At 42.2% G+C, this 26,928-nt stretch overlaps 1 protein-coding gene across 1 annotated transcript in view; it reads right to left on the bottom strand.

Annotated features, from left to right (window-relative positions):
• The window catches only part of RFWD2 (ring finger and WD repeat domain 2, E3 ubiquitin protein ligase), a 119,238-nt gene that overhangs the window by 29,525 nt on the left and 62,785 nt on the right, over positions 1 to 26,928 (bottom strand). Inside the window, exons 14-17 of the mRNA XM_009892851.1 lie at positions 25,714 to 25,830; positions 7,684 to 7,801; positions 3,886 to 4,010; positions 2,567 to 2,727 (exon numbers count right to left, since the gene is read on the bottom strand). Of these exons, the coding sequence (XP_009891153.1) occupies positions 2,567 to 2,727; positions 3,886 to 4,010; positions 7,684 to 7,801; positions 25,714 to 25,830 (521 nt within the window). The remainder of the gene's footprint in view (positions 1 to 2,566; positions 2,728 to 3,885; positions 4,011 to 7,683; positions 7,802 to 25,713; positions 25,831 to 26,928) is intronic.

The following is a 26,928-nucleotide window of genomic DNA, read 5'->3' as shown; positions in this document are numbered from 1 at the left end:
ACCTGGGAGCCCTGGGGAAATGCTGGCAGGCAGCGCCTGCATCTCCCCCCTTGGAAACACTCCAACTGGCAAACTGAAGCTACTGCCCAGTGACCACGGCATGGAAACAGGCGAGACGGCTTTGAACCAGCCCAGCAAGGCACAGAGAACAGCACGCCCACAGCAGTATAAAGCTTACCTGCCGTGCTCCCTGTGGCTCTGGGGCAGGTTTCCCAGCCTGCGCTGGGCTCTGTACAGCTGCTAGGCTGGAGCTGCTTTGATGCACGCACCCTTCAGCGGAGCAGGCACGATCACTGCCAGCAGTGAAAGGTAGGCACGGTGACTCTTATAATTAGGAAATTAAGGCAGAGTGACTCACCCAGGATCAAAGTCTGCAATTAAGCCAGAAATAGGCTGTGGGTTCCCCGATTCCCACAGATACAGACAGCACTGCGAGGCAAAGGCCTTCTCTGGTTCATCCAAGCATCATTAAAAAACACACCAGCTCTTAGGGAAGTCTGTATATACAAAGCTCATTTCAAAAATTTTATGCCAAATTTAAGAAACGTTATTAAAATGGAGAATAGAAGAGTTTCATCGTTTGAGCAAGACTTTTTGGACATAAGTGACCTTTGGCTGCGCAGTAATTTAATTTCCTAAGAACATGAGCAAAGTCTCAATTAGGTCAGAGAGGACCCGCTGCGTGGGTACAAGAGGGAAGAGAAATGTGCGGCTGCATCAGTGAAGAGTACTTCTTGTCTCAGGGGGACTGGAGATACGGGGCAAGGAAGCATTCAGGCCTCTTGGCAAAAGCAAGCGAGGCTGCTTGCTCAGTATGTAAAGCAGGATGGCATGCACCACAGGCAGAGGTAAAACACAGAAGCAAACCACTCAGATGGTGGCTTTCAGGTCTCAGGCAGCTTTTTGCTGCTTTCTTTACAAATGAGAGCCAGGTACTGTGGCTGCCACAGGAGAAAGAGGCTAATTTAGAAGCAGCCCAGGGAAAAGCAGAGGAATGATGGAAAAAAAGAAGATCAGAATAGCGATGCATTCCGAACACTGCTTAATGGACTGAAGCCTGAACATTATTTGGTGCAATCTTGATGGGTCTGATTTAACTACTACATTTTTGCACAATATTTTTCATACCGGTTATGAAGAATTGCTTGACAGCCCTTGGTGACGGCTCAAAAGTTTCTCACTCACTTAAGCAGAAGGTCTATCAGAGTAATGCACATTAATCAGAGAAAAGGCTGATAAGGAGGATATGATACGCTATAAGGAGCAGTGGACGGCAACAGATACAACACGAGGGGTGAGACATCACTGTTAGTCTGTTGCCCATAAAAAAGCTGCACAGGAGGTCAGCGGGCAGGACAACCCAACACAGAAACACTGCAGTTAAGAAAGTTCAGGAAGGGTGTTTCTGGACGCACAGGTTCCCACAGTACATTTTTATCCAGCAGAAAGATAGATTACGCAACTTCTAACAGCCAGTCTTCATCTGAGACGTGACATCTGTGTATACCAAATCCTCCTAAATCCCCAGCCAGAAAGGAGCTGGTGACCCTACATCACTTACTCATGCCCACCGTTCAACTACAACAGCCCACTTTTTACTTTTAAAGTGCAATTTCAGATGCTCGGGTTTATTTTTATTTTGATTCAGGAGTGCCTATCTGAAGCAAGCTTATACCAGTGACAACTGAATCACAGTTACGGGGGCAGTTTCTTCATACGGAAACAGATTGGTAGACGTTACCCTTCCAAAACACTATCTTTGTGAATACAACATCTCAGGACATCAATTAGGCAATGTTCCACTTGAGCTACTTGGAGGACTGTATTTAGGATGAGCTCCTCTCTGTTGCCTCCCAACAAGCCCATTAAGTATCTGATCTGCAAACCATTGTACATAGAAGGGAGTTACATGCTCAAGGTTTGTTGTGGTTTTTTTTTATTTTTTTATGCAAGGTTTTCAAGAGTACTCTGAATTTAAAAGCAGCATTTTGTTCTCCAGAGCAGCCTCCTGCCAAAAGGCCACTCTCACAAAAGCTGCGTCAGGTCTGCCTGCAGCATTAGTACACATGCTATGTATATGAATTAAGTGTCACTGGAACAGTCATTGAGGTGACTGCAGCCCGGGCTTGCCTCCTCTACATATCTACTCATCTAAACACGGGGGCTGTATTTCAATGAGCAAGCCCATATAGACACAGCAACATTGAGACAAGGTTCCACAGCAAGTATCTGCAGGTGTCTTCATTAAAGCAACAAAAAGAAACCTGCTAATGCATCCACGAAAAACATCAAGCACCCGACATACAACGCTGCTTTTGGGGTTTCAGATGGGAGGTAGAGAAATTCAAACACTCAGGTGGAAGAGTTACGAGCACAGCAGTCCCTTCTCCTCCAGCATCCTCCAGTGCTTCAGTTACCCTGCAGATCTTCACATTCTCGTGCCGATCTGCAATACCCATAAACGGGCAAATACCAAGTGCTGTCAAACCCTCAATAATGCAACTTCATGAGAAAGTAGGAGGTATTCATTTTGCACCCGGCTGGGGTGCCTGAGCAGAAAGCTTACCCCATCTGGTAGTGCCCTCCAGCATACAGCACTCACAAACTCATTTGTGTCATCTTCTTTCCGGTCCTTGTCCAGGACGCTTTTAACTGTATCAAACTTGAATGTCAGCAGTGTCTTTGAGAGGCCCTTATAGTATAGGTAAAGGGAATTATTTTCGCTTCCTAGAAATAAAAAAAAATAAATATACAAGATTAGGTTCTGGTAGTAGGAAAAGAAATAAGGCTTCTTAGCTCTTTCATTGTGTAAAACAAGACCAGACATTTCCTCCTGGTAGTTATCATGCTTGTGGTGCCAGGGCAACTGGGAGTGCTCCACAGCAAACTTTCACAATACCTAATAAAGGAAACAGGTTGTGGTGGTTTTTGTTTGGGTTTTTTTTGGGGGGGTTTTTTTTTGGTTGTTTTGTTTTTTTTTTTTTAAACAAGACAACTCCAGTATGCAGTGCCCTTGCAAAACATACAGGATCCCAACCGTCCCCCATAACTTCCTTAGGGCAGAACAGAGCATCTACACTACCACGTGAAACAGCGCTATACCCAGCCTGCTCGGCGTTACAGCTCTGAGGCAGGTAGCACTGTCACAGTTTTGCTTGCTGTAATCAAGCACGACAGTTTGGTCTGTGGAGGCTTAAGTAAGAGAGACTAGACAGTGTGCAGGCTTTATTTAGAAATCCATCCCAATTTCTGCCTTGCAAGCTGTACAGAGATCAGAGTATACACAAACTAAGATCCTCCCTTCAGTGCTGGCACAGCTGTCCTGCTCATCCCACAGCAATCAGCCTGCCATTGCTTTCCCACCAAGACCTATGGATTTACAGACATTCAACAGTCCAACTTAAGTGGTGAAAAAACAGAAACTGCCAAACGGGTAACTGCTTCAGCATGATTTAGTCTTCTAGGGTGCTGTCCACAATGAGGGCGTTACTGCTTCGTCAGACAGAATGCCATACCAAGTGACAAGTACAGGACCACTCATGTGGTCCAGGCTACTGCCCTTCCTTAGAAAGATGCATGAGGATGTGTCAGTTGATAAACCTGAAAGACGTAAGTGATATCAACAGTGGCTACATTAGCAGTTGACTTTTGGTGACAGCAAGTCTGAATCATCATATACAAAGAACTCATCTGAAATTAGAGAAAACCAAGTCAGGGCTCCTTACACCATTCCCTGGGAAGGAAAGGAGCATGGAAGTTCAGAATAATCCTCTATTAAAAAGCCCATGCAGCTACGTAGCACAACTGCTGGTGTGCTTTGGAACTGGAGAGGCACCAACTCTGAGAAGTCGCATTAGCATTTGTCAGGATTGCTGCTCTACTCACCACAGGCGATGTAGTCTCCATTGGATGCAAGCCCAACGAAATTCTTCTCGTTGATGTGACCCTTGAAGGAGCGCAAGCAGTGAGGCTTCCCTACATTCCACAGCTTCAGCTGACTGTCTGTTGACCTGAGAACAATACCTAAAGTTACCCTGCTGCCATATGGTCGGTAGTCCTTGCTTGAAACCCTGCTCCGTAACACCCTACTTGCAACGTAGATGTAGTAAGTCTTAGTGTGCTCCAGGAGATTTATCCCACTTTCAATCATATGCAACTTAGCTTGAGCTTGTAAAGGTATCCCGTTATTTTAGAAGCCTGTCAAAACATGTTAAATGTTTGAATAAAAAACTTCCCCCACATATTAATCTTCCTTTCTCCTATCAATTACAGAGTCCTCCGCTGAACTGTACAGCCTTTGGGCCATCACTGCCTCCTCCAGATCCAGGACACACTGAATAGTTTTTTTGTGGTTTATGGTTTGTTTTTTTTTTTTCTTTTTTGTCACTTCTACAGCATGGACAAAATCTGTTCCCTTCATGCTGGCTACAACTCTCATTGATGCCTTTATAGGACTCTGGTAGGAAGCAGTCTCCTCCCTCTCCAGCTGCCCTGAAAGCATGTTCTCCTGCTCCTGCCCAATACCAAGCAGCAAAGCAGCAGCATATAAAGACCTATAGGGGCTCAGAGTTGCTATTAGCATTAAATTGATGTGGTTTTCTCCTGTGTAATTGAGGCTGCATGGATACAGATCTCAAACTTCCACTTTTTTCACCTTGGCAGCAAAGCCAAATATTACTATTAAAAACATACAAACTCTGTTGGGATTAAATCAGAATTGATGTTTTCCATTGTTCCCTCAGATACAAACATACTTGCCTTCAAAATCTTTTTCTATTTACTGTGAGCAAACATTTTCCCTTTGGCAAAAGAAAGGAGGTGGAGGTAGTCTCCTACGCCTGGCAGAGCTCAAGTGAAATAGGAAGATCAAGTTTCCAGGAGATGTAGGATCAATTTCTCCCCCCAAACCTGAGAAGGACACAAGCCCCTCTCACTTCCCAGGTGTTATTCTCTAGCAATTGCCAGGCTCTGATATTCTGGCACTCAATGACTTACAGCAATACACTCCACAGTAGTTGAAGAAACACTGATGTGGTGGGACTGGAGCCCCTTGAAGCCACCCTTGAGGAAATGGGTAGTGCTAGGTTCGATCTTAAATTTGAAAGAGATTGGGAGCAGGACCTGTCAGCCTCCTGGGTGAGAGGAAAGGGAGGTAGGTAATGCTCTCCTCTTAAAAATCATATCACCCAACCTTGCCGCTTTCCGAATATTAAGAGCTGAAGGGAAAAAAAAAAAGCCCAACCAATATCCATCAAATACTACCAACAATATAACAAATTAGCCCTGCACCAATGTCACATTTACCTAAAAATATAGCACAAGAGTAGAGATGTGCCTCGTGCTATACTGCAAAAACCTTATCTCAGCCCTCAATGACAGGTGGAATGACAAAGGAGCGATAAGGGAGCTTGCAGCAAGATTTGTTAGTCATTTGTAATAATAGCACGAGGTCAGATCAGAACGAAGGTATGAACTTGATCTGTAATACTGTGACTTAGGCAGGAGTGCTTTCCTCATCCCAGGTCTTGACCAAGGGAGGCCCTAAAACACAGTATTCAGCTTCTCCGCCTGATGCTTTTTCCATGTCCAGCTCTGCCCTACGCTGCTGCTCACTCTCCCTTCCCTTGTCCTTAACATCACAGTAGCAGCATAGCTCATAGAAATGGCAAAATGGTATATACTACTGCTTTTTTGGACCACAAGTACAGGGAGGTGCCTATACTTAATGGCGGTGCTATTAAGGCACATCCCTAGAGGTGTTCAAGGCCAGGCTGGACAGGGCTTTGAGCAACCTGGTCTAGGAGGAAGTGTCCCTGCCCATGGCAGGGGGGTTGGAACTAGATAATCTTTAAGGTCCCTTCCAACCTAAACCATTCTATGATTTTTAAAACGCTGTTTTTAAAAGCTTCAGAGTTGCCTGGAAACTAAACTTTTCTGATGGCAGGGTAAAGCAGCAGAAGACTAATCCCTGGTCTACAAGCTGTCAGATTCCTGTGACAGCTTCTGCTATTAGCTAACCCATCAAGAAGACCTCATATGTACAGGCACTTAACCTCTGTCTTTTAGTAGCATACATTCTAGATCTCTTCATTAAAATAAAAACACTTAAAGTCTATTACTAATGGAATGCTTTTATTGTTAACAAATTCCCATCAAGCTCTACCCATGTTTGCATTACTTCAGATAAGCAGGCCGTAAGAGAAGAAAGTTATCCGCCACTGGACCACAAGGAGAGGAAAAGGACTTTGATCCTGCTGGTGTTACACTGCTCTTCCTGTTTCATACCCTCTCCAAAAAAAATATCATGGATGCGCTGCTCTGTTAAATCTGTCTCTCCGTACATCAGTACTGCAATCAATGTGTTGTGCTAAATACCAGGCAGTTCTGAACACCCTTGAGGTCAAAACCTAACTCTACAAGGCAAAGTAAATCAATGCAATCTATAAAACAGCTTTAGCTAGAAATCTAGAGGATCTGAATATACATATAATTTTTGCTTAAAAGAAATCAGTGCTTGATTTTTGGGAATCACTACTGCTGTCTCCTCTCCTCAATTTGCAAAAGACAGACATGAAAAATAATCTGCTCGCTCTGACATTTCTTTCTGTTCACGCAGAAAGATAGGTGAACCCTCCAGTTAGTCCCCTCACCCTGTTGTTGCCTGTCCAAGTCCGACAGCTCTATCGATATTCCTCCCAGGACTGTGGGATAAGCTTTCGCAGATGGTCAGCTCAAGCAGGATAGGGCCATTCTGTCCTGAAACATCCCATAGATGATACTCCACTTGATCATGGCTGTAAAAGATTCCCAGCCTCCTCCCACTTCTATTAAACACTTTCTTCTTACCCAGATTTGGTTCAAAGCATTAAATTCAATTTTCTCTGTGTTCTAGGTATGAATTTGCACCCTTACAGAGTTATAACCTTAATGGAAATAAGAGAGGAGCTGATTAAATATAAACAGTACCAGAAGCCATCAGGGAATCTTCCATCACACAGCTCAGCTCACAGTAACTCACTAGCAGCCTGAATACACCTTAAAATGCTCTGCTTTGACTCCAGGCTTCTAGAGTAAACTGTGTGAAAACACGGGACAGAGCCAAGCTGGATAATCAGCGGCTCGGTACCAGGTAGCAGGCGTACTTTCCGGGACTAGATCTACCCCTGTGATCCATCCCTGCTGCACTTGGGCATTACACGCAAGTGTGTTGAGATCAAAGATTCCCCTCCAACCCCCAAAGTTGCTTGCATTTTCCCCACCATGTAAGAGGGGGTCACCTCTGGTTTATTGAAGAGGCTTGTAACCAGTCATTCAAACCTTTCGCTATGTGATCCGACATGCTCACTCCCATGTGATTGAACATCAGGAGCATCCTCAGCTCACCTAGCATTTTCTAAAAGAAGAGTTCACCTGCAGCTTCCCAAAGCTTGTGGTCAGGAGCTGCATCTAGTTGTCTTCGTATTCCTCTTAAACATTTTAGCTCCGCAAGACAGAGCAGAGCCGAATGGCACCAGGAATTAATTTCTATTTTTGTCTTAGAAGAAAAAGCAACAATCTGCTTGCCAAAAGCACAGCAGCTAGTGTGCGCACCCACCCACGCAGGTGAACTTGCACGATGGCCCTGAATAGCACTGGAAAGCAAGGGCTACAAAGTTTTTAGCCTACATAAAAGGCAATACTTACGCAGAGACGATTTCTTCCCCACTCACAAATTTTGCGTAGGAGACTGCCTTGCGATGCCCTTTGAACACCATAATTGGCTGCTTAGTGTTGCGAAGATCATAGTAGTGAACACAGTGATCTGGAGATGACAAAGAAAAGGGGCAGATTTTAATCACGAGACCACTAATAGCCAGCTCACAATAAAAGTCCTGCCTGCAGCTTCCGCATCTGACTTAAAGCCTTGTCTAGGATAAATAGTCTCCACTGCAGGAAAGGAATGTTTAAGCAGGCTTCTTAAAATGGCCCCAAAATTCAGTCCATAAGGGTCCAAGCAGCCTTCCAGACAGTCAGCGAAGGAAGAAGGTGCATCCACATGTATGTGCACGTACACATGTCCCCCCACATATGCCATTTGGCCCATGTGCAACCCTTAGACTCTTGCCTCTCCTGCCCACCAGCTTGGCTCCCCACCTGGCCACTCCAATTGCCATTTCTAATTCCCTGCACCCTCCTCTTCCTTCCTCAAGCTGTCCCCTCTTGGAAAATTGTTGGAGAACCCAAGGCTGAAAAATCAAGTCTGTCTGCTACTTAAATGAGATCATGGAAAATGGGGATTAAATTTCCTCACGCTTACCCTAAATGGGTAACCTCCATACTTTCAGTTTTTTTGATTCTCTCCTTTGATTTTATTACCAATCAAGAGAATTAGCATCTCTGCTAATGAGGGAACAGGCTAAATTCCAGTTCTTCTTAAGATTTAATTCACAGATGTGCCGCAGTGCCACAACCAAATAAAGGGATCGCAACAGTATTAATAATACGTTTTATTTTCTGCACAACTAAATTTCAATTCCCAAGAAAACAGAAAAGTAAGAATAGAAAACCCCACGAGACCCAAGCCTCAAACACCCTCAGCGCTCTTTCCAGCTCAACAAGGTTAATAAGCTTCTCCCTTCCCAACTTTCAGCCTTTAATGTTGAACTTCATTTAATTATCCCCTGCTATTCTGAAAGTGCAGGGAGAGAAGGCCACACGCATGCAATGAAACCGAGTCGGATGCCTTTCTCACCAAGCAACTTGCAATACCCAGACATCAGCTGAAAACTGCTCTGACCCTCCTCCCACTGAAATAACACCCCACCAATGGAAGTTTATCACTAAGATTACATAGAAATGAATTTAAATGCCAATAGCTACGGTTATTTCTGTATTTGCATAGCATTTCCAAGCAGGGCTCTCAGTCGTACAAACAACACCCAGCTGTCTCAAAATCCCATGTGGTTTGAGAGATAACTGGATTTACATCGATCAGGCTACAGCGACGGCCGTCAGACTGGCAAGGGTAGCTTCTCCCCTGTATTAACAGGCTAATTGGTGGCCATGGCAGGACGGGGTGGGGGTGTATCAGAAACACCTTCAATAAAACGAGGTAAGCAGGCAATGCGCCTTCCTCGCCACCTGCTTCCAGCATCTTGCTGTCTGCATCAGACAGGATCAGAGACTTCTCTGGTAAGAGGCTTCTGGCTCTCTCCCTCCTTGCCCTGTAAAAGCAGATGCTCCAAGCAGCCACAGCAAGTTTTCTCCACCACTGTCGAATTACCCCATTGTGTTGAAACCCAGCAGCTATTGAGCAGCTATTGTTATTTTAATGAGCAGAACGATGCTAGCAAGGCTATTAGGAGCGGATAAGCCTTTCAAGACTATTTTTGCTCACAGTTCCAACTTCCTCTCCAGTTGGCCCGTCATTAGGATACCTTTTGAGCACCAGATTTTATCCTTCAGAGGGTGGCAGGGAAAAGGGTACCTGCGGATGGCTGCATGTGAGCAGCTGGAGCAATGCAGAGAGGAAAGAGCTAGAGCAGGAAAGACAAGTTCATTTGCAGAGCAGAGAAACGAAGTTGCATTCACCTTCTAAATAACGCAATAAACAGCTCGAAGCCTGCCGGCATCTGGCCCCAGCACCGTGTGTGCCTCTCAGCATCGGCATGGCAATCAATCACTGTCTGCTCTGATCACAATGAGTCCGAGGGAATGGGCAAGGCCAGTGGGTTCTAAAATTAGCCACTTAATTATTAATTGATTATTTCGGCAGCCGAAGCGTTGGTGCCCAATTGAGGTTTTTTTTTTAATTCAATTGAAGCAGCTATTTTTAAGCAGATATATGAAGATGAATGCTCACTGCACTCATTAAAATCAGAACAGGTGGTCATGTTTTACAATTAAAGAGATACTCTCTCTTGTAGGCCATATGGACTTTCCAAAAACATGATAAAAATGCCATCTGCTGAGGAAGCAGAGCGCCCAAAAATGAAACTAAATGGGAAAAATACAACTCCCAGGTACCCCAGCCAGCAGCCTCGCCTGGTGGAGTTTGATGAGCTGAAAGTGTCCTAATCAGCAGTAACCCTGGCACACCAGTGCGTCCAAGGCAAGGTGCTCTGGAAAGCTCAGACGATGAATTAGTCCTAAGAGCCAGATGAAGGTAAGGAAAACAGAACAGGCATTGAGGGGAATCAAACACTTCCCAAACTCTGCAAGACCCCATAAGCTCATCCAGCATCCCACCACTGGCTCCTGCCCTTGACATCCCTGGAAAGCCATGGAGCATTGCTAACCAGTGATGCACAGGGGTATTTGCTTCTTGTTCTGCTCCTCAAACATGAGCATTACAATCATCATTCAGCAAATTTTTTGCAGCTCTACAGTTTCCAGAAAACTCATTTAGAACAATTTCAACTTGGAAATAACATTGCCACAGTTAAAAGCCTCATGCCTAACCCTTGGGCAGCAAAAGCTCACTGCCTTTTTTTTTTTTTCTTCTGAGTTCAGGCTTAATTGAAATATATATGAGATAATAGGAAAGAACATGTATATATACCATAACAAATTAAACACTCTGAAACAATTCTTGTCCAGTTCAGTGTCACTGCAGAAGCTGAGCATGACACAATTCTGCTACCGTGCCTTCTGAATTCAAATGTTTGCTGGCAGGCAGTATTTTATTATATATATTATTTTTTAAGTGATCCCAGAAGGCAAAAAGAGCAGCTAAGCTCTGCCACTGCTGCTGAGAGGTCTCCAACCACAAGCCTGAGTTTTTAAATAGCGCTTTTCCAGAACACTCAAGAACTGCTTACTTCCCTTAAGACGCCACTGCTTTCACCTTTGAGCTGTCTAGTGATAACTAATCAAGAATTCAGACTTTTCCAAACTTCCAAAAGATCTCACCACCTCTTCAGTAAATATAACCCGCGTCAGCAAAGGATGGCATCCCTCGCTGCTCAGCAGCTCATAAATTCACAAGACTCCAGCTGGCAGGCACAGGGTGGAAGGGATGGATTGTTCTGTGATGTACAAGGTGAGGAGATGAGCACCTTCTCAATCTCTGTCCTCAGATTCAGCCGGGTTGCAGGGGTGGGGATGCAGCAAACAAACTGATGATGTAGTTACATGATTTCAGGAAATCAGGTTAAAAACCTTCTCCAAAAAAAAAAAAAAAAAAAGAGCTGGGAATTGCTAATGAAGCCAGCAGCATCTTAAATAATTTCAGAACTGTTCAGAAAGGTGTAATTGCTCTTGGATTTTTCATTGTCCAAACAAAAAAAGGCAAAGTCCATGTTTTTTCCAAAAATTATTTTCCTTACACTTAGATTGCTCAATAAAATTCACAAAACAGCTGTTACTAGCAGGACTTAGGTTCACATTACCTATCACAAAGCTCTTAATGTGTATAGAGGAACGGCAACTCCAGAAAAAGCAAGCAAGGGTTAGGAAAGAGCATCACATGGCAGCAGTTTATGTTTCACTGAGTACCAATACATCCAGGGTAGCAATGCACACAACCCAAAAAGCAGAGTCATTTAACTCTCCAGGTAGCCAGCAATTCCAAGTAACATTCATATTCCGGGGCACGTTCACCCACCTTCACCACGAACGTTAACCAGTCTACAACATGAGCTAACTTGGAGATCCCCTAAGGCTTTTTTCCTGACCACTGACTCAAAGGGATATCAAGGCAAGGAGAGCAATAGAAAACTTTACCTGCAATGCAACAGTTTTATATTCCATGGATGTAATGACTAGAAAGCCCCAAGAGCTGCATACAAAGGTTCTGTGGTTCTCCTCTGGAAAACTGAATTACTGGAGAATCAATGACCATTTTTCTTATTTCAATCATTTAGAAATGCATATTTCTTAACTGTTCAATATTTAGATTATTGATCCATTCAAAAAGTAAGTAATTTACATTACTTGGATTTTTCAGCGCTTATAGACTTGAGAATATAAGCGGTGCTCGCTGCTACAGGTCAGATGAATGTTACAGCCAAGGAGATGCCCATATTCAAAACTAAAGTTGTAGGGTAGGGAGCCAGATATTAAGTAGTCTGTCACATGTCTACTGTTATCAAAGCACATCGACTTTTTTTTTTAATAAGAGATCTTCAATACCAAACTTAAGGGTGAAACCAATTTCGTATATTAATGCTCCAGCTACAGCCTGCAGTTCTGCATGCCTCATGTTACAGATGTTTTACTGAAAGAGAAGCCCAGGCTAGAGTGTAACCTTTAAATGAGTTTCTCTTGTGCTTCTTTGACCATGATCTGATTTGTTGCATCTAGTAACTCATGTCCTCAGCTGGCAATTCCCTCAGCTTTGTCTATTTGTTTTCCTCCATATGAACTTTAAGCTTGGATCAAGGCTGCCAGTTTTCACCAGTGAAACTCTGCATCAGTAGTAAGAATAAGACACAATTTATAGTCCGAGAGGTGTATTTAAACGACTTGTTCAACAAGGTTTAAACTGAGTCAGAGCAAATTTGGTGCAAGATACCTCTGCTCACCTCCAATTAGGTTATACTGAAGAAACCAGAAAAGCAACAAAATAAAAGGGCACAATCCCCCCCGCCAAAAAAATATCTTTAGTCAGAAAGAAAGATGACAGGCATGATTTTGTGGAGTTTGATTCCATTTCTACTGTCACTGGTTAAAAAAAAAATATTCTGGAGATCCTGAAGGAAGCCCACATTGCTCAATACATATTGAAGGGGCTAGCTGAAATCCAATTATTTATATTTAAACACCTACCTATTGAAAATAATCTTTCATTTCACTTATTTCTCCTCTGTATAGCAAGTGTAAGCAAAATTACTCAGCACACAGAGTGGAAAGAATGAAGCCTTCAAAGCTGCCTAGAATTATATCTAGGCAATCTGTTTAGCAGGAAAATATATCCTTATGCCTTCAAGTGTCCAGAGCCCTGTGGTTCAAACCAAAGCTTGTGTTTCAAGTGTCTCTAGGTGAAAGGAAAGAGTACATGTTCTCATTCCCCTAAGTGGTATTCCATGAAGGAGAGGGCAGGTTACCTTAATGAATTTTTCTTGAACATAGATAAACAAGCAGTAGAAGAACAGAACTTTAACATCAAGATGGGTTATCCAAACGTCTCTTTCAGCCAGGCTCGGTGTGATTTCTTGCTTGCATCCTCAGAGGTAAAGCCTTTGGCTAGACTAAAAATGGAAACAGAATCAGAAGGCTCATATGCAGCCTCAGTTTCCACCGTTAAAAACTTTTCTTCTTCTGTTAGTGAGGAGAAAGAGGAAGGAGATAAAAAGGGACAACATCCTGATTTAAAAATAAACTCAAATAAACAGTAGTACACTGTACTACAGCGTACTGTATTGCAGTACACTGAAGATGACTTGGCACATTAGATGCTCAATCCTTACAGAAACCTGAACCAGGGCCAGGTAAACAAGTGCTGCTCTTTCTCAAAAACCTGAGAAAAGACAGACAGCTGCTATCACAACCCAAACCTTGAAAACAAAATGCTTTAAAATAGATCTCCTCTCATTTGAAGGGAAACCTACAAAAGCCTCAGCACTCTCTTGACCTCAAAGCCATCTAACAAGCTGCATAGTTAGAGACTAACTAAAAAGCTATTAATAATGAAGTAGAACCTCTCCAGTGGATATTCTACATACCTTCATACCAGGAAACAGAGCCTCCCCACAAGGGCAGTGATATCATCAAAGGCTGGTCAAAAGACAACTCAGGATTTAATTATGAGGAAGCCCAAACTGCAACTTAAGCCTACGCAGAGTGCAGTTTCTGTTTGAAATCCGTTTCTGCTCAAGGGCCCCGAAAGTCATAGAATAACGTAGGTTGGAAGGGACCTCTGGCATTCAGCCATTGCAACTTCCTGCTCAAAGAATGGACAACTGCAAAGTTGGATTCAACTTCCAACTTAAATAATTGTGTTCAAGGGTCCTACTCAGTCAAGCTCTAAGCATTTCCAAAGTCGGAGATTCTGCAAACTCTTCCCTCAGTTGCCTTGAAAAGTACTCATGTCAATGGATTAGGGAGAATTTTTTTTAATCCAAATTTGCTTAAGCTATTTGCTATTGACATAAGAAAAGAAAAGCATTAACCCACCTCTCAGCATTACAGCATTAATGTTTAGGCTATGTTTTGCTGCACAAATTTCTGGCTTCTCAGATCTTTCAGGTTTTGTCTACCTACTCCCACATGATAGGGATGGCACAAGGCACTGCCATACAACCTTGGTTCTCCTTTAATTCATTCTTTTCTCCTCACTAGTAAAAGATGGAGAACTGCTGAACTTCAACTGGTGCCAAGTCTGTATACCAAACAATAGCACTTGGAGATCTTCATGCGACTGAAGTGGTTTTGTTCAAAAAGTTTAGGGTGCAGATTTAATCTCCCCTATGGTAGAAAGGCAGGCTGGAGTTTGAACATCCATGTGGGGGTCTTGCTCTGGAGAGAAGACTGGGGACGTAGGACAGTTGAACACTCCCTCTTTGGGAATAATTCAACTCAACAAGACATGTGAACCTTCATGCAGGGACAACAAAAAAGATTATTTTTAATCGTGTGTCTCTTCTAGGGCAGAAGAGAGTGTATGGAGAAAAAAAAAAAAAAAAGATCTTTATTATAGCAACAGAAACACAGGGTGGCATTTGGGCATTCAACAAAGAATGGTGAGGAAACCTTCCAGCCAACGAAATGCTATAAAGAGATTTATTTCACTTGACAGAGTAATATCAGGATGGGATATGATCAGCGCAGGCTTTGGCCTATCACAAGCCATTTCAGGGAGAGAAGACAGTGTGATAGTTTCCACTACATAAAGAAAATATACGCTTTGGGAAAAGAGAAAAGGCAACAACGTATTAGGGATGGGAAACAAAGTGGACTTGAATTTGGGCGAACAAAGCCCGGTACCAAAAATTAACACAAAAATTTTCTGAAGAAATTAGATATTGACAGCAGTGAGCTGACACGAGTGCCCTCTTTACAAACCATTTCCCTTACTGTAAGAAAGGAGATTAAAAATGGGTTGATACAGCCTGAAGCAAAGAACCTTTGACAGACAAAACTATCCAGAGCATTTTGCTGAAGAACGCAGTGTGCTGTTTTCCACTTGCAGCATGACAAATCACATGAGGAGGAGAGTGCAGAAATAAATCTATTTCGCCCCAACAACTCCTTGTAAAACACTGCAGCATGGGCAAAGCTAAATGGTATTTTATTTTTCCTGTCTATACCTTCCCTTCAAAAAAAACCCAAACCCAATAAAACAAGAAAATTTTATTCTAACAGCCATTGTTAGAAGCACATTAAAATGTTTCCTGGATATGGCTTTGTATTCACAATTTTCTCTTCCAGCAGAAATTGCAAGTACTTTGTTTCTATAACTAACACAAAATTACCCATTTGATGCATTTGCTTTTTTCCTCCTTTTTTTACCTGAAGTTCCTTTTGCAGTAAAGAAACAGTTTTTCTCTGATTAACCATTTTCTGTTGCCCAAGGGGAATCTCAGCAATCTCTTCTAGAAGCAACACTCTGGTCCACAGCAACAAACTGGAACAATGCCCTTATTTTGTATTTCACGTGTGTGCCTGAGATGATTTGGGATGCGGTACTTCATTCATATTTGCTATAGAAGTTCTGTCTAGACAAGTGGTCTCAAACACCGTTGTAGCAGACTGCCAGGGAGCTCCCACACACCCTGTCTTCACAGGTGTCAAAAACAGCCATCCAAAGAGGGAGTGAACTTTGCAAAAACATTCAATAAATTTTTTTACTATACAAGATTAAGCCTGTATGATTTATTTTGCTGGTGGCAAAATCTTAAAAACCGTACCTTTTAAGTGAGGAAGCCACAGAGCCCATGATGTCAGCGAGGAGATGAAAGGAACTTTCTAAAGCAGGGGAAGTCACATGGGTATTTGGGGATGACAACTCAATCTCATTTTCCTGCACTTCAATAAAGATGATGGGCACCAGCCTCCAAAAATCGTATTTAGGGAATCCAATAGAAATCCAGCCTCCCCAAAAAATCATATTTAGGGAATCCAACACAAATAAAGCTCAGGTTTTCATTTAAATGAAGGAAGAGCATAGCTCTGAGAAGAAGGAAAATGCCTAACAGTGTTCTTTTAGGAGACTGGATGACAAAAGAAATGATGACACGAGAAAGGTCCACTCCATGAAAACTGATCTAAAGAGAGCTGAGGTTAGATTAAACATGTCTGGTAGCCTCAGTTCAATCTCTTGCAAAACCAACAGCACAATAAACACCTCCTACCTTTCCTTCTACAGAGGGAAGGGTCAGGGAAGTGACAGCAGAAGGTTTCAGGTTAGCGCTTGAAATATTTTGACAGACCTCTGCAGGGAAGACTATACGCTGTTTCAGCCAGTGATTTTCATCTCTTACTAACACCAAACGTACCTTTTTTTTGAATGTATATCAACACTAGCATTTCACTAAAGATCTATATCTCCCTCTGCTGAACAGATGAAGGGAACAGCAGCCCTGATGGGAATCGCCAACTGGGTTTTTAACCTTTGTATTCAAGATTCCGTATGGCTTGAAGTTACAGATGACATTTGCTGGGTTATGGATAATGGTCTTTACACACTGGGGACATTTTTTACTGACTTGTCTAAAGCTTTTGACACAGCAGCCCATAAAATCTCCACCCTAAATAACTTGTCTCGTATTAAGGAGAGAAGGAGGAGACATAAAACATTAGAGATCTTAATCAGTTGAGAAAAGGGCTCTGATGAGAGGGGAAAGCAAAACAGATTTCTCTAGAACTCCTTTGAAACTCTGACCTTTATAGTTTTAAAGAGTTAGAGAGATTTCTCACAGGAATAAGGAATAGCTGGTTTTTATGCAATTCAAAGATTGCCTTCTATCAGACTGGTGGAGAAAAAAATATTCAGTACACATAAGGAAGATTTACTAATGTTGCAAACCCAATGAAGACAATAGCAGTAACAACCTGCAGCTTTTGGAAGAGTTCATTCTTTATGTCTGAAGGAGAAAAAAAGAATTATGTAGTGTAGACTCTTCATCCAACTTTTCTCATTGACTGTGTAACATGTATGACACTACATGCCCTACTGCATGTAGGCTGACGTCCAAAATAAGTTTTAAGACACCTAGAACATGTGAAGAACAGTCATTTTATAGTAAAAGGTGCTTCAACCCATGCTGTCTAAATACACTATATCTCTGAAGATCTGAAACTTCTCACATGAGCACCAGGAGTCTCATTTGTACAAAGAGTGTTGGATACATCTATCAAAGCCAAAAGGTACTACTTCATTTGTGGAACAGATCTCTCAAGATACTTATTGCACACAATATTTGTTCTTACTGCAAACCCATGGTCAGCTCTGGTTCTTAAAGCACTCAAAGTTGTGCATGTCATGGAGCTGTGATGGAAGAAAAGGGCAGCGCAGTCAGATTCCCAGGGACTACACGCTCCAAGAGGTCAAGATCGTGTAGATAAGGGCTTGAGACATTAAGAAAGGGAGATATAAAAAGGAACATACTCTTAAGATTTTAGGGATGCATTTATGATGCAACAGCTTTAAGGTCTTTGTCACATCAGCAAATATCATACAAAAACAACCGAACAGGCTTCAGAGCGGTCAAACTGGCTCTAGGGAAAGTGCAGGCTATTGCCGTATGCATTACAATATGCAGCTGAGGACCTGAGTTTGCCAAATTATCAGTCAAACCCAATTTTAGTCCAGAATTACATTTTGCTTCACTAGCCTGAGGAGTTATAAGCCTTCTTTTAGTAGGTTCTGGAGATGGTGATCTGATTCATTACCTAAACTGCCCTCAAAGCAGACTCCAGTGGAAGAGACACTAAATGTAGTGTCACAATCACTAATATTCAACGTTCTAATAAGAATGCTTAAACCAAAACCCCAAAGGCATGGTGGATTATGTGGACAAGAAAATAAGCACATGATGATACACAGGCATTCAGTGTGGAAAAGAAGCTATGCACACTCTAGCTAGGCAAGGACATAAGTCATGTGAAGAGTGACTAGATTTGTACACATCTACAGTCTTACTTTTTGTCATCTTGAGATTCAAATGGCTAAGAGGACATCTTTAGAGGAACCTAGCGCAAACATTCAAAGACTCTTCTCTTAAAAACTTACAGTGCTCAGACACTATGAAAAGGTGCCTTTGAGATGAGAGTCCACACGTCATTCGCAGGTTAGATTTTCCTATGCAATGTGACAATCTTCACCAGTTTGTATGGAAAGAGTAGTGTATGTTATAAAAGTCCAAATATGCTTAATACCCGAATAAAATGGTGGAACTGTTAATCTATGCAGCAGTCTGAACAGGACATAACACAGGAAACCATTATAGAGGATGTCATTCCAATGAGCAATTCCTTTAAATGAGGAGAAAAACTGCAGCTCTGGAAACTGCCGAGGTTGGAAAGGATTAAACTCTAAGGAATACAGCAACAGCTAGTAGCAAGAGCAGTTTGGCATTTTGAGGAAAAGATGAATCTTGGAGTTGCTTATCTGTTCCTGAATTTCAAGGCTCATTTCAATTTAAATTTAAATTTTGTAACATTGACTAAATTACTTCTATGCCAGTGGTAAGACAAAACGTTCAGGAAAAGAATATTTAAGCAAACAATTAGCATGCTCATTTCTGCTAATGACAGATTTATCCTTTTCTCCAGAGAATCAAATGGAGCTTTTCAAGTTCATTTTATTCATTCACTTGTTACTGAAGTGTGATGACCTCTGGGATAAAGCTAGGAAACTCCCAACAGGTCTCTAACTATTCATTGCAAATGCTTTATCCAATGCAAGTCAAAGACTACTTTTTCTGTGCAAGTTATGTAAGCTTTTAAAGTCTGAAGATTATGTGAAATTTGCACATGCAACGTGTCCTGCACACCTATGAGTGGTTTCACGTTCCTTCATGATTTCCTAGGAAGCAGAAGCAGCAAGGCACTGTGCAGTGTCTGGCTGATCTGGTAGCATCTCCAGTGCGTAGGTACAGGCAAGTCAGCTTAACTGAAAAAAATTGTAGGTTTAAATAACACAGCATAGCTGCAGTTCTCCTAATTGTCTGTCCTGAGCAGAAGCAGAATTTGATCTACCTACCAGTGCCAGAAAGCTTGTTTTCACCAGGACAGCAGAAGCTATGGTTTGATATTTCACTTTTATTTACATCCCAGCACCTATGAACAGGGATAACATTTAAGTCAAACTCTCAAGATGGTGTTCTAACCTAAACAATCCCACTACGTTCAGTGCTTCCCCCACAATAAGTAGTGTTGGAACAGAAATATGATCATAGCCACACTGGCCAAAAATAAAGATTCCTGCAAACAACCCTCAACTTATTGAAGTGCTATAGATGCTTTAGAAGTTACAACAAATGAAACCTTTGCAATGAATTCTGGAATGAGTTTAAATTTTAAGGTGACAGAACATGGACCTTGTCCCCTACGTCCCCTGCCAATAGCCTCAGAGATCATGCACTAGAGAAAGACTATTGAATACCCACAAAAAGAAAAGACACCCTGCAGGTAAAGTCCAATACAAGTAAGAGGCAAATCCTGGACTGCTGCATGCCATACCGATTTCATAAAGGCTGAATTTTGAGCGCTGCTGTGAAGTTTTTCCACAGGCTTGAAAGAAATGCCTAACCTTTTTGCCTGTGCCTTTGAACACTGCACTCAATTCATACGCTAAAGGTAATCTTGTAGCTTAAGCCCAAAGAAGCCGCCTAACTCCACCCTAAACATGTCATATATTCGCACAAATAGATTCTTTCTGAGTCACTGCAGAGTTTCAATAGAGCAGAGTACTTACCCATGAGAATCTATTAAGGTAAGACCTTGCTTTCAGCTGGAAAACATTAATTCTCTTCCAAAAAGGCACACTGCCTTCTTGGTCATTAATATCACATCATTCTTCTGAGCTGAGTGACAAGCCAGGCAAGACACCCAGATCTGAGGCAGGATGAAAGGCTAGCTCTATAGAGAGATGTTTGGAAAAGAGAAATCACTGCTCCAGTTACTGCAGCAGAAAAATCAATATTTCACTGGACAAGGATGGTCTCCAAAGTGGTCCCGCTTGGACACCAGGTATATTAGCAAAATTGAACAATGCTGATAAAGAAGCCACATGTGACCTTGAACTGTAAGTGCATCAGGGCAATACCGAGATCTTAAGGGGTGGGTAAATAGTTGCAAATGAAAACAAAGCTGTTGACATAGCAACAGGAGTCCTTTGGCATGCTGGATGCTGTGGATCGGTATTGTTAGTTTTGTGGCCATTCAACAACGAAAGAAAGGCGGCAGCTTTCAAAGCCAGAGTACGATGCCCTTCTGCAATGCCGAAGACGGTGCACAGGAAAGATCTTTAAAAAGCGTGCAAAACCTGCCGGGGAAGGGCAAAACCATCTTTGAAGGAAAAGTACTTTCTTGGGAAGTGCTCCTGCTCAACATCACCGTACAAGTGGGGAAGGGAGTAAGAAGGAGAGACGGGGGGGCAAGTGCTCCCCTCAGCACTGGGAGATCTCATGTTCAGTGAGGATTTGCCCCTTGGTAGATAATGCTGATCTCAGTTCAGGCTGCCAAAAGCCTGTCTGGAACTGGCACTGGTGCTCTATGATCAGGGCATGCGCTGATCCAAAAAAAAGGCAATTCAGTTTTGGCCACACAACTGCCAGTATAAAGGAAGAGATGGAAAAAAAAATTGTGCATGTTTAGTAGGGTGTACGGTATCCCCAATGTAAGTAGTCTCAAACTCTGAGGCTGTAAGTAGTAGAACCAATGTAAATCAGCACTGCCCCGTGTTTTCCCTGCCCTGGTTACTTCATCTCAAACCACACTGATAAGAGTTTGTGACAATGCAGTGAAGCTGGTTGGAGTCCTGACCAAGGTTAAAGCTAAGCCAGCAAAACCTTAAGCTCTGACCATGTTGCAGCTGTTCTGTTGCTCTCCTCTGTCCATCCGTACTTGTCTGCTGCTTCCCTTATTTTGTGAAGCTCCTGGAAAGCAGGTAGTCTCTGTCCTGCATCTCTGCAGCCCTAAGGAAGCCCTCTCATCCCCCAATCCAACCTCCTAGATTTGAGGGATTGTACAGGGAAAAAAATATAGTATGCGAGAGGATGATGCATCTAGTGTAAGAACTCAGGAATCTGAAGTTTTGATGACATGATCTCTGCATAATATATGGGAAATAAAAGGTCAGTGGTAGCTGCTGACAGTATTACAGCATGCTGGGAATAAAGCATCACTACTATCAATAGCTATGCTTAGCTCACTAGCGTTAGCAGACAGTCTGATCTCACCCAGACTGCCAAACTTGGACATTCAAGCTGCCAACTGCATGCATTTTCACTTTTTTTTTTTTTAAAGCAGGGAAATGGTACTACTAGAAAATATATGGGTTGAGGGCATCAGTGCTGTTGCTGAGGCAGAACAATAACAACTTCACTCATGATTTATATAGCTAATTTCAGAATAAAACCCTATCTATTTTTAAAAAGAGGAAAAGACCACAAAATTACCTGCTTTTGTATTCGGCAGTGATTACAGTTTATACTGCCCAATGTTTCAATTCAGTAAGCATGCAAATAGAATATTTTATTAAAGTAACAGACAAAAGGAATCTTTTCTTCTTTATGTGCCCTCTCCACTGCAACAGATTTTATCAGGCTGCAGCCAGACACACTAGCTTCCTTCTCACCTGAAGTGCCTGTCTGGTTTTAAGAGAATTATTTCCCAAACCAAATACCCATTCCTCTCTTCTATAGGCTCTATTTTGAGTTTATTGCTCATTTGTTCTGTTTTAAGCTACCAAAATGATCTTTTGGTCATCTAAAAGCTTTCAGAGTGAAGAGCTCAGAAAAGAAACATATATATCATCCATATTAGATGGTAATCCTGGGATTTGCTTCTATAGTGGCAACTAAAGCACAGTTTTCTATGGTACCTAAAGCCGACCCAGTACTCTCTACTAAAGGAAAGTGCTCCATATGGACATACACAATCTAACAACACTTTTGACCATGCCTACATCTAAATCAGAGTGTCACAGTAACTCCTTCCATCCCCACTACTCATGTTTACCAACAGGTATACTGAAGGACAGAAGGTTTGACCAAGAAATCCATGTAAATCCCAGTTCCAACCCACATCATGTCCTTTTCAGGAGGCATCATTCAAAGCAGTCGCTTCGTGGTCTCCTTCTGCTGCCAGGGATAGGCATAGACCTGCAGACAAACTCGGCACAAGGGGGAAAGGGATGTTCTCCATGAAGGAAGAGCAGTATGATATGAACAGCAGTGAGCAGTCTAACAGAGCTAACATGGTCTCATCAGGGAGAAAAGCACAGCCAAAGCTGCTGGAGCAATAACCCCCAATAACCCCACAGGGTTTGCAGCCTGGACTTGCTTCAAAATCCACCACTGCAGTCCTTCAGTTCACTCCTTTTATTTGACAATACAGCATGCAAACTGGGTGCAGGTGGAAATGCTTTTTTAAAATCAAGATTGTTGGTTCAGGATTGCTTAGAGCCCTGAAGCTGTGGGTACATGACTATGACTACCTACACTACAGTACGACTGAGGGACACAGCTGAGGGTGAAGCTCCCATCACCCTCAGCATTGGACACGCAGAAGTGACAGCTACACTCCAAAGAGTCCCTGGTTTGAGGACTGGAGGTCCTCAGCAGACAGAGGTACACAGAGAACAAAAAGGCAATGAGAAAACTTTAACAGGCTGCTGCATCAGCTCACATAATTCATGCCACATGTTGGTAGACCTCTATGGGACTTTTAAGTACCTACCTTCCTATTTTTTTTGTAAAAGGGAGTTCTTCTAAAATTGGAGGAAGTGAGAGAAAGCGCAGAGGTACCTCTCTGAATTTTTTACCCATGCAGAATACAGCATAATTGGCAGAGGTGAGCCAACAGTCAAGATTTTACTAACAAATGAGAAGGGATACCTAAACTGGAGACGGGTAGAAAGGACCTTCAGACAGGCATCCTATTTCTGTGGAGAATGAAGACAAGGAAACTAGCACAGAGATTCAAACAGATGCTGATCTAGTTGAAGCATCTGATTAGGAAAACACACTTCAGAGGCATTTCTAATAGATGGGCAATTGCAAGTGGGCAAGATGCATTTGCCAAGGGCAGAGGAAAATGTTTCATTAAGCAAGGTGTGAAAGAACAAAACCTTATGAAAAGGGGTTTCAGCTCTATGGCTGATTAAGAAAGACCCTTAAGAGAAAATAAAAACAAGAAATGAAAACTGAAAAAAAAAAGCATAATTTCAAAATATTAACACTGAAAAAATTTAGACTTGCAGCCAAAATTGGACTGCTAAAGCAAGGCACGCTAGCTTGGCAAGCTATTCTGCATACAGAGAAAGGGGGGGGGAACTGAAACATACATGTTTAGTAATTTAATAATGGTATATTACATCAATTTATTTCCTCCTTTTATATCTCAAAGTACCAATACTTCCCCCCAACCATTTAGTCAATTGCGTATCTCAACAAGTCTTAAACTAAAAATATATACATACACATATATAGCATTAAGTTCCACCAAATCAACAAATAAAAAACGAGTATATATAGGAGCAGCACTTCTGCCTAAATATTGTATAGAACTGTGTTGGGCATGCAATGCTAGGAGGTCTTGGCTCTTTCACCATTGACTAAATCACTGAATAAGTAATTGAAGGAGTTTTCAAAACTGAAAATCCTCAGAGCTTGTGAACAAGCCAAGGCAGAGCTAGGAGAGCTTTCTAAAATTGCCCACTACACTGGGCACTGAATTAGTGTTTAGTATCGCTCATCTTTATTCCTACTAGGGGACAAACAGGAATGGCCAAGGCAGTGTGCCATCAGAAACTGATGGAGGAGAAAAACCTTTGCCTCCAATCATAACACATGAAACAGGAGTGTTTGACTATACGGAGTATGAAAGTAGACACTAATTCATTCTTTGCTCTGATTTTTTTTTTTTTTTTTAGGAGTTCAGAAGTAATATCTTTTAAGTCCCCGGTATTTCTTTTAATTTCATATGCCATTTTTTCACATGTATTTATTGCTGAAAGATCAATTAGAATTCCTTTCTGGGAAGCCATTCCCATCAGTTCAATTACTCCATGTAATTGTTTCAGCAATTGTAGTTAAATACCCATTATAATTTTTATTTAGAGACTCAATTACCAAGCATCAAGCAGATGTAAACACTTCTAAAATTTTATCTTGTCTTCCTCCTACACCTTCCCCAGTACAAATACCGTTTTACCCCTCGGCATTCTCTAAATCATAAAAATGCACATGTAGTCATTTAAAACCTCCTTATAACTCCTAGTGCTCGCTAATGCTTCTTTCCCAAACACACTTGTTGAAGATGAAGCCATTGTGGTTTGTCAGATGTAAGTGTGGGGATAGAAACGCTCCTATCTGCTTCCATCCCATGTGCCCTACAGCTCTGAAAGCCTTCATAGATCTATCTGTGCCTTATTCCCCCTCTGCTTTTCAGGTGGAAAAGAATCCCAGTTACTGACTTATCAGGAAGAATTCTGTTTTGTGGTGCTTTTACATATCTATTTTAATCAGCAGCTGATCCATTTGGAGCTGGTGCTCTCATCTTTCTCTAGAGCCTTTCACAGATAGGCCCTTTCATTCAGATGCTGCTAGTATGTATTGTAATTCAATTCTACTCTTGCATGTAATTCACTAAACTTCAGCGACATGCCTGTCAAGCAAGTCAATATTTTACACTCCAACTTGAATCCATTTTTTGCAGTGTATCAAAATGCAAATTTATTTTTCCCTCCTAAGAGTCACAATCTAAGTAGAACCAGCCTGGAAATTGGAACGCCTAAATGGAATGGCAAACCAGTGGTTGCAAGAATGATCAACATATCTCCTCAAGTCCAGAGACAGCAAATGTTGTCAGAACATCTAGTTACAAGTGCATTAAAAGTCCCCGAGGAGAAAGAAAATGCAGAGTTGGTTAAACATTTATAGGCACCTCCGAGTTTCAGTTGCTGCATGCATAGCATGATACAGTTTCCTCCCAAAGCGATACCCACCCTGCTCTCAAATCTTTGTATTATCACCAAGAACTATTTAATCTAAGTGAATAAAAAGCTCATCGTGTCTTCCCCACTGACTACTTCAGAAAAACCACATTAACAGCAATGCTTTGCCCAACCTAGGAAAACATGAGCCCACCCACGGGGATTGTAGTTGCAGCTATGGGAAACATGTACAGCCACTGTTTTACAGCACGCCTCAGGTAAAACCAGTTAAAATTCCCAGTATGGCATCGCAGTATTTATAGAGTGATGCTATAAATCGGGAAGAACAACTATCACCATGTTAACACATTAACTTTGCTGTGAGACTCTCAAAGCTGAGCTTTGCCTGGTTGCCTTAGTGATCTCAATAAACACACTAGGAAACCTGCTTTCATGAGCTTTTATCTCTGATAGAGGCACCCAAATTAAAAAGTCAGACTGCAGGATGAAGTTGACACTCTGGTAGCATATCTTCTGGGTGACTGCACACTTGAAGAGTCTCACTTAGAGGCATTTTAACTGCAAAGACACCTCAGTCCTGGGCACAGCAGCCAACCTCACATCTTTGGGGGGAATAAAAACCAAAGGAAGGAAGAAACAGTATCTCTTTGCCCCAAACCCCTTTTACCTACCTGCACAGCCAAAAGCTAGGTGATACCTAGAAGACGGGCTGAATTTGACACAACACACGTTAGCCTTGGCCTCAATGCTTGCTACCGAGTTGTCCAAGTTGGTAGACCACAGCTTCACTAGAAAACAAAAAAAGAGAAATGAGTAAATGAGAAACGACAGGAAAAAAAAAAAAAAATCAGCCTCATCTGAAAGACATAAAATCTAGATATTTCATATATACGATTCTGAAAAGCCTCAGTTGGCAAGATGTTAGTGATTATAAAGGGTCAGTTGCTGCTGATGGCTGGTAAGCTTGAGAAGATTCTCAAGTGTGAACTGTAAATAGTCTGCCCACCTCCATACACACAGGAGATGAGGAAAGTCCACACCTCGCCCAGCTAAGAACAGAGCAGCTGACTAACCACATGCTAGAATTTCAGCGTTTAAGGCTACTGGACAGCAGATTCATATAACCAAGAGGAGGAAGGCTTACATCCTTTTTGTTCCTTGTCCCTTATCTGGGATGAAAGAACTCCATGCTCTGTGGCAGAATTGCTTTGCATAGAATAAATATACCTAATTGTATGCTTGGGCACAGCGAGTGAGAACAACTTGTTTTACTGTTGAGAAACTGGCACAGGCAGGAAGGAAATCAGTATGCTGGCTTCCTATGATGATATATTTCCTTAGTACAAGGAACTCTACTGTTCTACAAGACTACCGTGTGAACATTGATTAAGCTTCGTGGTACAGAATGAGCTCTTTCCCCAAGTAATGACTTCAGTGCTTCACAGGACAACCAACAGAAAACACCAGCGGCTTTTCAAAATACAGCCTTCCCCACCCTCCACAAACACTTCAAGTACCATTTAACCTTAAAGAAGAGTGCCAGGTGCTCCCCACGCAGCCAACCTTAGTATTGAAAGCTACAGGTGAAACCCTTGGCCCACAGTCCAGGTGAAGGGGCAGCACACTGGCATCAAGACACATTGATACCTACAAAGCAGACTTAAATAAGACTTAAATGTTCTCCCCCTTTTCTTGATGAGTGGGTTGTGCTGTGCTTTAGCATGATCAGCATGCTGAGGCAGGAAGCAGAGCAGGCTGAAGCCAATGTTTGAACATGCAGAAGCTACATGAAGGCTTAACTCCCCTAAACAGCTGCCATGAGCTGCCTGGGCTTCTTCAGATCTGTAGCCAATGGGTCTTCTGCTGACTTTTTCCAGAAAGCTCAC

The sequence above is a fragment of the Charadrius vociferus genome, unplaced genomic scaffold (genome assembly GCF_000708025.1).
Source record: "Charadrius vociferus isolate BGI_N301 unplaced genomic scaffold, ASM70802v2 scaffold39, whole genome shotgun sequence".
NCBI lineage: Eukaryota > Metazoa > Chordata > Aves > Charadriiformes > Charadriidae > Charadrius > Charadrius vociferus.
The sequence above is the reverse complement of the archived record's forward strand: the minus strand, read 5'-3'. Positions and strand labels throughout refer to the sequence as shown.